General features: G+C 39.0%; 1 protein-coding gene across 1 annotated transcript in view; it reads right to left on the bottom strand.

Annotated features, from left to right (window-relative positions):
- Positions 1 to 17275, bottom strand: part of LTBP1 (latent transforming growth factor beta binding protein 1) — a gene marked incomplete at both ends in the record, with an annotated part of 190569 nt that overhangs the window by 128651 nt on the left and 44643 nt on the right. The window contains one exon of the mRNA XM_082299245.1: positions 12819 to 12994. Coding sequence (XP_082155371.1) covers positions 12819 to 12994 — 176 coding nt within the window. The remainder of the gene's footprint in view (positions 1 to 12818; positions 12995 to 17275) is intronic.

Raw genomic sequence — 17275 nt, 5'->3', positions numbered from 1 at the left:
CCATTAGTACCTCCACTAATGATATACATTACTTTCTTTTCATGACAATCTACTTCTGCAATGATCCTAGTGTGTTTTCAGATGTGTATCTACAGAGTGTCATCAGACCTGAAGATTCTATTTTTAAATTACATTCTCTCCCCAATGAGAACAGATTATCTCAGGCTATTTCACATTTTCAAATTATAACCATAATGCATGAGGGGAGAGCATTTAAAATTAGATCTTCTCAAATCAAACCCAGTTAGCTTTTAAACAGCTAATAGATTCAACATTTTAAATTCTCAGATGACCAACATCCTCTTTTTTTCTTAGCTAAATGCTGACACACACACAAAAAAAAGGAAAGAAGCAGAAGGAAATGACTTATTTCCTAAAAAAAAAAAGGTCTCCCAGTTATTTCACCAGTCCACCTGGTTCAGTCCTTACATTAGATATGCTTGTTCAGCTAAAAGGAAAGATGACATTGTATGAAAATCAACCACACAAGTAAGATAGTTAAGCTCTTAGAACTATTGTCAAATGACCTTTTTACACTTTTGACAATATCTGAGGAAGTTGTCTTGTCATCACTTAGTCATCAATTTAAAACAAAAGAAAAAAAACCCCCAACCAACCAATCAACACAAAAACCTAGTTCCCAAAGATCAGAACAAGTTGAACTTAGCTGTCATACAACTTAGAAACAGCACCACCTAGAATATTTAAATTGCTAGGAGCTAAAGAAGAAAAAAAAAAAAAAGGGAAAAAAAAGACAGGAAAAAAGAAAACAAAAAAGAGATATAAAGACACACTAGATTGACATCTAGGCCAGAGGCAGATCTTCCCTAAATTTTTCATTACAGATTGAGAGAAATACAGGCTTTACAAGGCACAGAAAGGGCTGAAAGAGATTCTGAGAGATCACTTAATCTCCTCTCTCTTCATCTTCCCAGGATAAAACAGCAACATCAAACAAAAGGTTTGTCCAGACTATCCTCAAACCCCTTCTATTATGCAGATTTCACAGCCTCCCTGAAGAATTTATTCCAGCACTTCAGCCTCTCTTATTATAAAGGTATTCCTAATACCCAACCTACATTTCCCCTGTAGTAACTTAAGCAAACTACTGCCCTGCTTTATCTACAGCAAACTTTAACAAAATATTATTCCTCTGTGGGTCATTTTCTAACATACTTGAAGACCACTGCCATCATTTTCTAACATACTTGAAGACCACTGCCATCAATCTCCCTCAGTCTCATTTCAGCCAGACCAAAATCATCTAAATGTTTTCAGTCAAACAGGCCATATTTTGCAGATCTCCATCTTTTTTGTTTTTCTTTTGATACCACTCACTTGGTCCTCATCTTTCTTCAAACACCCTGTCCAAAACCACACTATACTGCAGCTGAAGTCTGATCAATGGTGGGAAAGCAGCAGAATTACTTAATACAGCTTTACATAAAATGCTTCTATGAGTTTAATTTATTTTCCTCTCCCAACAGTGCACTAACTGATACTTCATACCCAGAACCAATCTGCAGGCTAGGCCAAAGGGGCAGACATCTCCCAAATCCCTTCCTGATCTGTTGATACAGATATCATCCCAGTAAAACAAATCTGGAACACCCTTTGCACAACCTTAGCAGGACTGAATTCAGCCCTTACTCGGCTCTGAGCACAGGAGTAAAATCTCCTAGATTCAAACCTCGCCCATCTAAAAATCATGCAGAATATGAGTCTTATTCTTTCTGTAACAGCCACAAGCACAAACAAGTCTGAGAACTACATGGATTCAATAAAGGCAAGGCACAGCTGCTGAGTAATTTGATTTTTGGCTTCAATATACAATGCCTACCTTCAGGTAAGGCGGTGCATCTTTGCTCTTTCCAGAAACTTTGTTACTGTTCCCTAGTACACCTCACACCCAGCTCTCTTTTCACAAGCATTGGGAGAAATTAGACATGCCGACAAAATAAAAAATAAGATGATCCAGATTTATTTCATCTGAGACCCAACATCTTCTCTAATGCTTAAAAGTACACCCCCCCAGCTCTGCATGAGGCAAGGTGTACGTGTGAACATCCACCCAGTCAAACATTTTGAGCAAGATGACAGTAAGGCAAGCTGTACTTGATTTAACATGTCTAGACAGCTAGGAACACATTATTGAAATATAATCACTTTAGCACTCCTTCTACTTTTTGTTATTTTTGTTATTTCTTGCATTTGTATGATGTTACATGTATTTCATTAGTTAATGCAGCTTAACCTCTGATATTCCATCACTTTTCAAGTACGCAGTTCTACCGTCTTGATGCAGACTAAAATGCTTCCAAAAAAGCAAAACATGTTCCAACTACCCAATGACAGTAACTGAAGGGGGATATGTATTGATATTTTTGTTGCCATTCTTATTGCCACTATTGCTATTACAAACACTTCTCTATACACCTATTTCTGATTAGCCATGTTACCACATCTTCACATCATTTCCCCCGAATTCTCTCTTGCTTAGAAGCTCTTACCACAATCTGCTCCCTGCAGTCAGAACTGAGCTCTCAGACTTCCTGCTTCTATTGCGCTCCTGTTTCTCTATCCTCTTTTTAAGCCCTACTTGCTTCTTCACCACACTTGACAAACAGGAAAATAAATCATCCAGAAAATTTGATGCTTCCAGGATACAGAAGAAGGTAACTTAAAAGATATCTGGAAAAGTCTTTTTCCTTCCTAATTATCACAGGGATACAATCTCTTCCTTGCTCCCTGTCACAGAATTGAACAGAGAGAATTCCACTGTCTTTCTCATCACCACCTCCACCACCCTCCAAAACATACTAAAATTTTTAGTAGTATATTCTAGGAGAGGCAAATAACCCACTCTTCAATTCTGATAATCTCAGTTTAAAATAGAGAGGAGTGTGAACAATGTACTGTTTGAAGTCATTTACTATAGCAACACTTGTTTCATTCAAGTAGGTTTCCTTTATTAATTTTGACAAATTCCAACAAGCTCTCTACTGTCTGCAACACAGTTTTCTTGTGTTTTCTATGGACGGCTTCACTTAAAAGTACCAAAGGAGCATATGCAGGCATGACTGCTGAGATTGTTTAAAATGAGCTATGTTTACATGCCACAAGCCCTTTGCTGATAAATTCTCTCACTGGCACAGCCTTTTTAGAGCAAGTCAGAGGAATTCACAGAAATTACAATCATTTCTGTCCTGTGGAAACCATAACATACAAATCAGGCACAGATTTGAAATCTGAGATCTCTGTCAGCAGGTTTTAAGAATCACCTTTTGTCTTCCTTATCTTTTTTATCACTACCAAGATTCTTTATATGCAGTCCTCAGGCAATGAGCATCCTATCTTAAACTACAGCCATTCTCCATGGCAATGACAAACGTAACTATCAATTCCCTTTACATAGTTGAGAATGATCCAGAAAAAGGTACCAACCCAAACAAATCAGAGACTGCAGTGTGGTTTGATGTCTGATGGAAGGGCCTCAGCTCATTTCAATAAACTTATTGGGCTGTTAGTTCTTTTACTCTGTATTGAATTTATTTGGTTTAAAGATATTACATTTAATCTAGATCCACAAATGGTTATGATGCTAAAGAGCTGAACTTTAGCCTCGAGTTATACCACTTACCGGTCCTAGGTCTCTTTTCCGAGGGATGAGAGAAGTTAATTGCATGGAGCAAGCAGCCTAACCAGCACACTGAACAGGAGTGTGCCCAACCCATTCAGAGGTAATGCTGATGTCCTAAGACTGCTTAGTTCAAACCCTTAGTTCAAGACTGCTTAGTTTAGGGCTTAGACACATTTCTTTGAAGAACGGTGTGACTTCACAACAGCTGGGTTCCAGACACCACTATTACTGCCTCAGCCGTCCTTGGGGAGCTTAATCCTGCAGGAGTTTAGCTGACTGTACTTCTAAGGATAGTACTTCTAAGGCAGTCAAGTGCTTCAGCTGCAATTTCAAACATGAATTGTGCAAAATATTAGAACCCAGATGGCCTGTGTTTTTCAGGGTGAAGCACTTGTCCTGAAACAGAACTTCAAGCTCTTCAAGTGTCTCATGCTTGAGTTCACATCTGTGCTTCAGGTTTGGGGCTGGATGCTACTCCAGCTGTAAGCAATCCATCACAGCATTCAGGTGAACAAGCCTTTTTAAGCTTCCATTCAAATTATCCAGCTTCTTAGATACCTAAGCATACCTGGATCTCTCACTTGAGGGACGTGGTAACAAAGGCCCAAGAGATGCATTTTGACACAAACATACATCTAAGGCACAGTTATTCAACACAATCCTCATCTTGGCTGTAAGTGAAGCAGCAGTAACTTCACAACCCACCACAAGCAATTTTCCACTGATGGAAGCTGGCACACTCTGATAATGAAGTCAACATTTTACACAAACTTACAGCCATACAGGAGCTTTAGTATTATCAGCTAAATACTGTCCACTTTATCAACAGGACTTTTTCACTCTTTTCACAAGAAGGTCTGAATTTGGTCTTTATGCACTGGGAATGAGACTCATTCCCACCTGAAATTATGTATTCATCTGAAATTATGCCTTTTGCCTAAGGTTATTATTTAGGCTTCTTTCACAATAATAATACAAATATTAGACAATAGTATTACAAGTCTTAAGTTGGAAGAACATTACTTCTCGAGAAAATAAATAGCGTTTCCCCCTCCCAATATATGCAACTCCCTCAAATGAGAAAAAAGTCTAAACTGCAAGAGTCAATGTTTATCATTTCTAGGAAGAATACGGAATAAAAATTAAATTAATATTATCTTACTAAAGTATATCCACTTGACATTTAATTTCCCAAAAGGAAACAACCAAAAAGCACTCAGGAAGTCAACAAACTGTAAACAGTGACAAAGGACAGGACAATATGGAATTAAGTTATAAATGAATACAGCCGCCTCTGCATGCTGAATCACCATTAAAAATCATCTCTCTCAGCAGCACATGAAGCCAAGATCTCTTTTTTTCTTCTAATTTTCTGAAGAGGGGAAAAAATGACAACAGACATAAGGATATAACTGATTCTGAAATCTCCGTTTCACAGGGTATGAACCTTCTTGCAGTAATTTTATTTGTCAACATTTGTTCATTCCTTCTGCCATAAGCAATGGCACTGACAGAAGAGCACTTTCACATCTCCTGTGAAGAAAACCAGACTCAGCTGCTTGGAACAATCAGAATCAATTCTTGGTATCAAAGACTTGTATCACAGCAACTCTGGAGTTAGCCAGGCTAAGGGACTTCTAATGTTTAATTGTGTGGGTTCAGTTGGTCTCTATATCCACCTAAATGAACATATTTTAAACATCACAGAGGCTTTTCCCTACAGAATTTTCTGGAAAGCCTCTTCTTTTCTTCTTGAGAAATTTTTGGTTTTGGAGCCAATACTCTTTCATCACAGAAGTTGAGATGCATCTGTCTCAGTCTACGTTTTCCCCCAGCAATTACATGCTTTGAACTGATTTTAATTCAGTTTGCCAGATCACCAATCGGTTTTTCCAACATTCTTCCTCATTCTGCTGTATATCAGTCTCTGTCTTTGTATTTTAAAGTATGGAGATGATAATTCATTTTTGGGTGAATGCAACATTTAAAATAGTTTCTACAAAAGCACCAGCAGCCTTTGCCTGTCAGGCAGACTTATTTTCTGGTGAGCTCAGTGCCATAAAATCTTTTCAGAGGCCAAAGAGAAAAATACAGTACATTTTGGGGGGGTGCTGATTTTCTGGCCCCTCAGTTGTGAGCCCTTTATGGACACGTAAACAATCACGAAGACAGCTTAGCAAGGGTATTGTTAGAATGCTTACAGCAACAGTATATTGAGTGAAATAGTTTGTATTTATACAGAGCTATTCCATTTCTGAGGTTTTCAAAGAACTCCATGGTCTTTTATAATTGCTAAATAAACTGCATTCATTTGTTAGTTACTTTTTCAGAATTTGTCACTCTATTATTTGAGGCAAAGTAAATGCGCTGCTTGGTTTGGTAGAGTTAGCTGCATTAATGTGAATCTAGGTAACCCCCTTAATCTACACCTAAAATTTAGCCTGTTACTTCCAAGTCCTGCTGGAATCAAAAGTAAACTTTAAATGGCTGTTGTGAATTGCCATGCTGTTCAATAGCAGGAAGAATAATGCTCTTAAATGGGAGAGAGGAAAAGGATGCTTCACACTATAATTGTTCTTCAAAAAAGCCCCAGTGCTGTTCGACACTGATGCTGACAGCACCAAAATTTTTTCTTAAACTTTTTAGAATGTCCCTGAAAAATCCCTTCTGCCTCTTGAACAGGAGCACAGGCTTTGAACACAAGTGCATTTGAGAACACAAAACAAAAAAGTCCCCAACATTTATACACTTACCCCATTCCCCTGCATTTGATTATGTGCAATTTTAGCAGCAACACATGAATGGAGTTGTCATGAGTCACTGAAGCGAATTTGACTCTACATTCCCTCCAAATAGAGTATGTTGTAACTTTTCAGTTATTTCTTACTCTTAGTCTTCTAACTGTTCATTCTGTTTTCACCCACCTCATTCTGCTGGCTATACCTTCTACGGAGTGTAGCCTTAACATCCTCCCTTATCTCCAAATTTCCCAAAACTTCTAGTTGGGAACATTACCACTGTTTAACTCTAATATCCATGAATACATTGATAGGCAGAATTTACAAGGATCACAATGCAATGATCTAGTTAAGACAAGCCAGTGAGAGAATTATTTTGCTGTTCATGAAGGAAGTTCCACAAAGAAATGTCAAGAATGGAGGAAAGAGTATCTGACCCAGTGAAGACCTGAGAGCGACTTTCCTCTAAAGTTCCTCTTGGGTAGCATGTCAAATCATACAGATGCATTGATATGGAACACATGTCACATTTCTGTGTGCACTTTTTTAAGCAGTTAAAACATTTATGGCTTTTACAGCTGTTTACCCATACTTCCTGGTGGGGAAATACTATTATTATGAAGTAAGTGTCACTTAGTGAAGTCAAAATGGTGCAATTCCACAAAAATAGTTTAAATTGGAGTTTCAAAGTGACACCTGGGTTTTGCTCAAATCAACCTATGAAGTCATCGGTGAAGCCAGCATGTATAGTTACATATAAGCTACAGAGGGCTTCACTAAGTTACCACTGTATTGTGCTGCCAATATAGGAAAGCTATTGTTACCTCAAATTTGTAACAGAGTATTCTGCACATCACAGCTCTAAGTGCTGGGATATTTTCTTCCACATGAAGCTTATTTCATGTGCATATACTTATGTAAAATATTATGCAATACAATGTATCCGTAGTTAGAGAAGTTACATGACTTTCATATTCTTTCATCTTCATCTTTACACATGAATTTAAGAGTTGTCCACAGAACCATGTGCAGATCCTAAGAGTCCAAGCATATTTGTCCAACTTCTAGCTACAACACACATAACTAAGCCACAGTAGGGTGCTGCAAGCCCGATTTCACTAAACCTTATGTAACCTGTACTACTTAAATTCAAGACATGTTCTCATTTACTACCTAAAATAGAGAGACAAGTTCTCCTTAATGAATTTTATAAAGAATTTTGGTGAAGACCAAAAAAACCCCATCTACCTAAAAGAAAGAAGTTTTCCATAATACTTAACTTTATCAACTTAACATGTAACTTCAATTGCAAAATTCACATTACTTCTCATATCTTCCTGAATAGAGAGATTAGTCTCAGTTTCTTTCTTATCCTCCCTTCTTCATTATCCTCCCTTCTTCCTTCTCCGGATGACTTCATTATACAAACACACGCCTTATTTACGTCACATAATACCATTCTAGTTGTAGGTAAAGCACTCTTTTTCTTCTGCTTTCAGTGCATTCTGTGGTCACCTCACACATTAATTAATACATTTTCTCAGTGTGCCTCTAAAACAGGGAATTGGTGGCATCATCATTGCACTTATGGGGAACTGTAGCCTGGTGAGAGGGTGTACAAAATAGTCCTACACATGCAGGCAACACCAGACAACTAATTTCAGAAATAGAAATTTCACTATTTTCAGCTCAATGGGCAAAATGCACAATGCCACTAAACACTAGCCCTCAGCTATCTCAGGCTGGAAAATGAAGTGTGTATTTAAGTGCATTTTCTAAAGAATCATATAGCACCAGAAGGGGCTAGAGTGAAACGGAGAACTTCCTAGCCTTTGCTGCTCTAATAAGCAGTCCTCACAATAAGTGTGTTGAAAAGAATTCCAGAAAGACTACACTCTGTTAAGAATTCTTACCATATACATTTTGGACCAATAGAAACAGCACAGAATTCCTTTAACTAATTTTCTTCAGCACTGCATTTACAAAGCCAGGGAGATAAGCATTCATTTAGAGGATTCATGCTCAGATGACTAGTGGTTACTATTTAACAGTCCCATTAAGACAGTAGTGGGAAATGTCTGAGGTAGATGTACCTGAATTACTAAAAAGATCTTCCTACTGTTTTATAGACTACCAGGTTGCAAACAGAATTGCATAGTTGAAATTTCTCTGCTGGTGCCATTAATATTATTAGAGAATTTTTAAGTCTGAGGTTCCAAATATTTCGGCAGATTGTAGGTCAAGTGTGACAGTATGTATTTTTAAGCAAGCAATGCATCCCTTGAGAATCACTCAGAGTTCATGGTGAGCTTATATAAGACATATATCGGCTTATAAGAGTCACATTTGCCTGCCCTCACCTACATGTTAAGGTATTTTTGATGTTTACATGACAAATGTTGAGATTCACATCATGTCATTAGTTTCAGTTTTTATTTGCTGACCGTATCAATTCCACTGCAAGCTTATTTTTATCACTATATATTCAGTCCTCCTACTGGTTCAAAACCATATTTATAATTGGTCTGCAGCTGTCAGCCTATCCAGCATGAGATATTTCCATTTGCTTGAGAAGGCTCTGAATTTCCAAAGCCTTTTCCTTAAGTATTTGCTAATACAACACAAAGATAGCCGAAGACTAATTTGCAGTAGCTTAAATATAACAGCATATTGATTAAATAGAATCAGAGAGATGCTTTACAGCGTAATATCTTTAACAGATGATTTAGAAGCATGCAGAGTAGCATTTCAGCTCTAAAACCAAACACATTAAAGGTACACACCACCATATTTATGGGTCCTGATTTTTCTCTCCTATATTGAATGTGGTATGATTCCTTTGAAAAAAAGCAATATACAGATATATAAATTAAACTGTATTACAATGCAAGTCTTAAGGAGATAGAATTATGGCATAAAACTGACCATTCTGAAAATGTGAATGAGTCAGTGAATGCAAAACAATGTCTAAGACCTTTAACATTGTTTTCAGGGTGGGGTTTTGCTTTGATTTGTTTTTAAAAAAACCAAGATTTCTTAAAAATCACTCTGAACAATTTTAACTGCCTCAGCTATTAGGCACAATAAATGAGAATCACAAATTTAGCACTAAGAAATTACAATTTTTATGCAAGCTTTGTGACTCCTTACACTATCTAGACTTGGGAGATGGCTTGTATCCCACAGGACAAAAGTTCAAAACACTTGGTTGTATAAGTGGCTACTGGCAGGTAACTCAATTTCACATTCCAGGGTGACTTTAAATGCTATTATTGCAACCCCAATGGCTTACTGAATTTTCAAGCTCTGATGATGCGATATATAACCTTACAGTAAAATTCAGCTTAAAAGCCAAAAAATAATAGACTATTTGCTGTCTTTAATAAGAGCTCTACACTGCATGTTCTGAACATTATCAGAGAAATGAACGGCTTACAAGTACACCAGAGTAAACATTTCAGAAGGAATCTTGAATTAATTTTAAAAGAAAAATGTTTAATGTGATTTAACTTAATGGTTTTTATGTCAGTATCTCCAAAAGCTCATCTGACAACACTGCAATGGGGCATTTAAACATGACTGACTTTCCATAAATCAGAGATGCTCAGAAGCACCTGGTCAAGTTTGGCAGTTTTCTTCCCAGTGTACCAGTCCCCCACATCTCATTTGTTGCTGACAGGACAGACCTGTCTCTAGAGGTAACAAAAGACTAACACTTTTTCCGGTTTCAAGACTACCCATTTCATGTCACTGAAATGAAACAATCTATACAAGTCCAAAAAAATCAAAACCAATTGCAGCCACAGCTAGAGAAAAGTTTATTCTATGGAGTACATTTTTCACAGTTGCTAAACTCTGGCACAGGGTTAATACTTTGAAGTAAAATGCATAGAAAACCCATAAAAACCCAATAAAATGAGTAGCTTTGCACTCCATGTTAATTGATAACTATGAACTCTTGGGCAATGCTACCAAGTTTTACCCAGCTAATATTTCTTCTCATCTGTAAAAAATGTTATTTAATGTTAGCATAAAACAAATGTTGTGAAGCATTCGGTACTAACTTTCTGGTTTTTGCTTTTTAATAAAACTCCTACATTTTCTCCCTCTTCCTTTTCAAGTATCTCCACATGGCCACTACCAATTCCTTTGTTCAATGAAATAAGAGGCTCTCCCATTAAGATTATACATTTAAGAGCAATAACAAAATACCATGAGGTCATCAGCCACTGTCATAAATTAACTAGACAATGAACGCCAGCCTTGCCATAAGCATGAACTAATTCCCAGAGTCCATCTCTGTTCAAAAAAGGACTAGGAACTGCATATTTGTGGTTATCACAAAACACCTGACATGAAGCTTCACATCCTAATCTTACCTCACTGTAGTTAATTCAAACATCCCTAACATTAAAATACTGACACTTGAAATTTAGCACTCAATTTTTATGAAAACAAGTTGTCTTCTAACCTTCAAGTTCATTCCAGCACCTCCAGAAACCAGAAACCCCAAACAGATACGGCTGGCCAAGCTGTAGGTCTCCTGTTCAAGCTACAAATACACAATCCTAGACTCTAACAACATACAGCTCTGTACTAGCACATATCTAAACTGCTTCATCAGAAGTTGCTATCACCGACTCCCACCTCACAGATGTAGAAAAGAGACAAAACAGGTAATGGGACTGTTTTTGAGGCTGCCAGAGAGCTCAGAATCAGAAATTTAGACACCATCCAAATAGCCTGCATTTTACCTCTGAGTCAACACTTAAGTCATGACTGACCTTATCAGGCTATAAAAACTCTTTTTACTACTTGTCCTCTGGCTGTTTCAGGAATCATAAGCTTTTCAATTAGGGTACAATGTTTTACTAATGTACTGCTCACTAAAGGGCTTCTTAGAATTTGATAAAAAACACTCTTGTCTTCAGCTCTTGGTTTTCCTTCTCCTAGTCATGTCCCTCCGAGCGCTGTAATTAACAGGGGGGGCTCAAATAAGCTAGAAAGAGCTAGAAGCACTGGCTCCTTTGTCTTGCAGCTGCATAGAGTCATCTCCTTATGCTACCATAGGGAAAAAAAAAACAACTCACAGAATCCATCCATTTACTGGCAGCTTGATACTTGTAAGTAATACCGAGCGTATTGAACACAGAATGACTCAAACAGCCTGAAAAATGGGGGTAAGAGGAAAGACTTTTTTGGCTGCCATCCAACCTGGAACAGTCACTCCAAATACTGGAGAACTACACAACCTGGAACTTGTACACTCTTTGACTAGTAAGAGTCAGAAGAGAGGGACACAATCCAGTCCCAGTGGCCATTAATATTTTATTTGAAGGAAAATGAGGGCTGACTGGAAAAAAAAGCAGTATTATCTTATTTACAAAAGAGACTACTGGTTGATGTTGACAGTGTGACAAAAAGAAAACCAAATCTTTCTGAGACTTCTAAGAAAGGGAGATAGAGCTTTGCAAGGAGTATACTTCACCACTCTAAAAATGTTGATTGATAAGACGTCCAGCTGCCCACTGTTGTTCCCATTACAGCCAATAGTCTCATTTACCATCCACAAACTTACACTTGAAGAAAAGCAAGCAGGGAGTTGTATTTAAGTATAAATTGACAGACCATAAAGATGTGCAATGTAGAAATGCAAAGATACACAAAGGAATTCTATTTAAAGATTTAGAAGGAAAGGCTCTTCCCTAAAACCTCAGCAGAACATAATTCTTTGTGCTACAGCAAAGGAAGTCTGTCAGGAGACTGCAAGTACCTTAAAGTCTCAATGTTAATCAGTCCATTATTCAACTGCAGGAACTTTTCTCCAAATCAAGCCAGCAGACGTTCTGTAATACCTAACCCATAATTCATCAAGCTCTTCATCTTCTAAGCCAAAACTTGTCCTCAAGCTCTGCACACAATGGGGCATGAGCCAAGGCCACAAGCTGGGCACCTACACAATCTTTTTTTATAAATATGAAGCAGAAACTCTCAGGCAGCCTCCATACTGTGCAGAAGTTCATAAACACATAATAAATTAAATATAGAGAAAAACAGTCACCAGTGAGACCACAATCCTGAACTCCAGCTTTCCAAAAAGTGTATCCATCATACTGACACTGACTACACTCACAGTTGTGCCCATTCTAGCAAAGCATTCAAAAATCACCCTTTTCTGAAGAAAAAACTATTACCTAGAAATGAAGAATTTTCAACAGTGAATCAGGTTCAATATTTTTTTCATCCAGGAAATCTGTTTTGCTTCTCCACAAAATGCAGAATATTGGAGCATTTGCTAATCTAAGAATTCTCATGTATAGTTATTTTAAGCTTTCTCTGTCTTCAAGTGTTACTGCAGAGAATTTCAAGATCTTAAAAACAGGGGAGTGGGGGCTTTTTGAGGGGAGAGAAGGGATTATGTTTTTTGTAGTTGTACTCACATCGCAAAGGTGACGCAGGTTGATCCTGGCCCAGTCTCAGTGGTAATGAGCCCTCAGTGGACTGCTCTCCAGAAATCACTTTTTTTACTGGATAATATTTGGGCTTAATCACATATTCCTGTGTTTGGCCATGATGAAGATTCATCATTAGTGTCTGAGATGAAAGGGGTATCATCCTGTTTTGGAAAGAGATGGAAAAGACAGAATAATGGAAGAATTAATAAATTAGACTTAGAAACTACTTGTAAAAAGATTGAAGATAAATTCAACTGTACTCCAAATTCTCAAAATACAGTTTGGGAAACCTACTACCTTACAAGTAAGCACCTGATTTTCCATGCATTTAGCACCCTCACTGTTGTGTCAGCTCAACAAACTCCTAACAAAGAAAGACTACAGGGATTACACAACTTTGTTTTTGACATGGAAAGAGGAATATCATGGACAGCTCAGAAAACAGGGAGGAACAGGGAAAATCCCTGATCAAAATCATCAGTTGAAGATCAAATTTCTTAACACGCAGAGCTTTCCAGACTGGTCAGAGAAGCAGTGATGCATTCAAACCTTATTCCATTTCTTACAACTGTCATTTTGTACAAGGTATATTAAGTAGAACCAAAACCCAGCTGATTTTCCCCCTCTAGTCCCAGAAACCATTTCCTTCTTAACCATATTCCTCTAGCTACAGAGCAAAGCACTGCTCCTCTTCCCCTTTTTCAGCCTGTTTCCCACCTCCTTACAAGTTTTATGTCCTAGAGTCACATTACTTTGCCCACCCACTTTCTCTTTGCCTGCACTACTGAACATCTCTGACAAATGTCCCATAACCACATGGCTTCCCTTAACAGTAAAACTATTTCCCCTCCTGTTAAACAAGAAGATTCCTTCAAGTTCACAGATTCACTCACTGCTAGTTCTTCCTCACATGGTTGGTTCTTCCCTATGACCTCAGCTTCTCACTGCACAAGGCCTTGCCAAGTTTCAATAACAATTCCCTCCCATCCCTATCAAAAAGCCCATGGTTATTCAGTGACCATCAGCAGTAGGAATCATTTCTTCACTAACAAACTGGCCTTCACTCTTCCAGCAATAAACAAGGCGGCAGACTGGGCAGCTCTTAGCTACACGCAATGAAACTGCAAGGTTCTTTGGGGCCCTGAGGGTGGAAAATCTCACTGCATAGGAAGTAATAGCACATTTTCAAGTAACAAACCTACTAATAATGTGCCTTCAAGCAGTTGTAGCTACTGCAGATCAGACTGTAAAGACACACACTCCATGAAGAGTAGTATCAATTACTAACCTAATAGCAGTGGCTATCAGAACTACATTGTCCTTTGCTCAAATTAAGGCATATAGAGTGGGATGCTGCAAGCCTCTCTCACTTTATTCTCAGCTGAGAATAAAGTAACTAGTTCAGCCTTCAAAAATGGAAAAAATGGGAGAAAAAGTTACGGGATTCGTAACAATCATCCCTTGGAGCCACAGTTCTGCAGGGTAAATAACTGTCCTCTGAGAGTAAGTCATGAACCCTATATCATAAAGGAGAGCTGAGCAGCACTTCCCCACAGTGGTGAGACTGCAGAGTTTCAGCTGAGAACTTGTATGACTACTGCATTGTTCTCTGACATGTGGAGCCTGAGCCAGCCCCTATCTCCAAAGCAATGCCTAACTCCTTGGTCATGTTATTCAAGATGCTTAGTAACTGCTGTAGCCAATGGATTTGTGGTTAGAACAAACAATGGAGTTTTGTCCCACACAGATGCTCTTTTTCTCAAATTGATCCAAGTTAACAAAAGCATTCATTAATAGTGACATCCTAAGCCTCCTATGTAGAACAGAAACATAACTGCTCAGGCTGTCTCCAAGTCGATTTTTCTAATACAGCACTTACACAGTCTCATTACATTCCGTAAAAGTCCTTTTGCCAGACTAAGAGAGAATACTGTATTTTCTACATTGTCTTTAGAGTTCCTACAAGAAGATCAAAAGAGAGGCTTCACTGGCATTGGAGGTCAGGCTTAGAACTCAACACAGTTTGATAAGAAGTATCGCCAGGAAACCCTCAGCCTGAGATAAAGCTGAAGTCATTGCCTTCACAACTGCTTACATATGAATTTCCTGTCTTTGAGGAGTCACTGCAATCACTCCTGCACAACCTCTTTTTTCTAACAGACCTCATTTGATGCCTATCCATAAAGACATCCACTACTCGTTTTGGCCATAAAAGAGTGTCTATACTGAATATACAACAGAGATCAAAATACTAGATACAAATGCTGCCATTTAAGTGGCTGTTCTTTGTTAAGGTTATAACAAGTTGTAAAGCATTACAGAATCCCAGAATGCTCAAGATTGGAAGGGACCACTGGTGGGGTCAACCTCTCTGCTCAAGCAGGGTCTTCATAATGATCTCTGATTAGCAGTCACCTAATCATCTTTGCTGCCCTCTGCTCAAACCCACTCCCAGGAGCTCCATGTCTCTTCTCCTGAGTAGCCCACAACTGGACACAGCATTCCAGATGTGCCTCACCAGGGAAGTGTAGAGGGGCTGGAAATGCTCTTCCTAACACAGTCCAGGACACCACAGACCTTCTTGGCCACCAGGACACACTACTGGCTCATGGATGCCTTGCTGTCCACCAGGACCCCCAGGCCCTTCTTCCCAGAGCTGCTTCGCAGCAGACTGGTCCCCAGCCTGTGCTGGTGCAGGACCCTGCATTTGCCTTTGTTGAACTTCAGACAGTTCTTCTCTCTGCTCATCCTCCAACCTGTCAAGATCCTTCTGCACAGCACTCTGGGGTATCAGCTGCTCCTCCCAGCTTTGTGTCATCAGTGAACTTGCTGAGGAGGCATCTGCCCCTTCATCCAAGTCACTGATGAATGAGTGAGCAGTATGGGACATGGTCAAGTCTTCTGCCGTTCAGCCAGTTCTCAAAGCACCTCACTGTCCACTCCTCCAGTCTGCACATCCCAAGTTTGCCTACAAGGATGCTGTGAGAGACACTGTCAAAGGGCATGGTGAAATCAAGGTAGAAAACATTCACTCTTCTCCCCTCATGCATCCAGGTAGTTTTGTCACTTTAGAAGACAATTGGGTTGGTAGAACACGATTTACCTTTGGTGAATCCATGCTGACTATTCCTGGTCACTTTCTGGTCTTCCACATGAAGATGGCCTCCAGAACAAGCCTCAATTTCCAGAAACTGAGGTGAGGCAGTAGTTGCCTGGGTACTCCTTCTTGCCCTTTTTGAAGACTGGGCTGACATTTTGCTTTCCTCTAGTCCTCAAGCACCTCTTCTGACTGCCATGACCTTTCAAAGATGACCATGAGTGGCCTAGCTATGATGTCTGCCATCTCTCTCAGCCCTCATGGATGCATCCCATCACGGCCCATGGACTTGCAGATCTCAAATTTGCCTAGGTGATCTCTAACCCAATCCTCCTTGATGAAGCAAAAATCTTCCTTCCACCATTCCTTTTCCTCGGTCTCCTAGGTCAGACATTCCTAAGGGCTGGTCTTGTCAGTGAAGACTGATGGACAGAAGGCATTCAGTAATTCTGCCTTCTTTGCATTCTGTGTTACCAGAGTCCCCACTCCATTTAATAACAGGCCCAGATTTTCCTTCATTTTCCATTTGTTATTGATGTAGCTACTTGCTGTACTTGATATCCTTGGCCAGATTTTTAACTCCAGATGGGCCTTAGCCTTCCTTGTTGCATTTCTGCATACTCGGACAACATCTCTACTTATGTTTTAAGTCTTCTGTCCCTGCTTCCTTCTCCTGTGTATCTCTCACTTGTGCTTGAGTATTGACAGGAGTTCTGTGTTAATCCACGCAGGCCTCTTGCCCACTTTGCTCAACTGTATGCTCATCAGGATGCATCATTTTTGAGCCCGAAAAAAGTCATCCTTGAATATTAAACCAGCTGTCTTGGATCCTTCTTCCCTTCAGGCACATTCCAATGATATTCATCCAAGAAAGTCCCTGAATAGGCTAAAGTTAGCTCTCTGGAAATCCACACGGTTGCAATCTTAATTGCTGCTTCTCTTCATTCATGAAAGATACTGAACTGCACAATCTCATGGTCACTGTAGCCAAGGCTGCCCCAACCTCCACGTGTTCGACAAGGCCTACTTTGTTTGATAGTATTAGGTCCTTTTACTTTTATTATTACCTTTTATATTGCCACACATCCAGCCACACTGAAGCCCAACTGTTAGCCTACAAAAGTCCATTGTAACACTTGAAATTACAATAAAAATTTTAAAAGTCATTTAAAAAACCCAACACCACACCATGCCACACCAAAATTATGAATGCCATACATTGGAGACTGAAAGCTTAACCACTAGAATTTACAAAAGTTGCCCCTTCCTTCTCAGGTATTATAATTCTCTTCCTTAATTTAGTTTGCATTAAATATTAATGTTAATGAATTAGTGCTAAGACAGC

The sequence above is a fragment of the Coloeus monedula genome, assembly GCF_965178545.1.
Source record: "Coloeus monedula genome assembly, chromosome: 2".
Lineage (NCBI taxonomy): Eukaryota > Metazoa > Chordata > Aves > Passeriformes > Corvidae > Coloeus > Coloeus monedula.
This window is presented reverse-complemented; position numbering and strand designations above follow the sequence as displayed.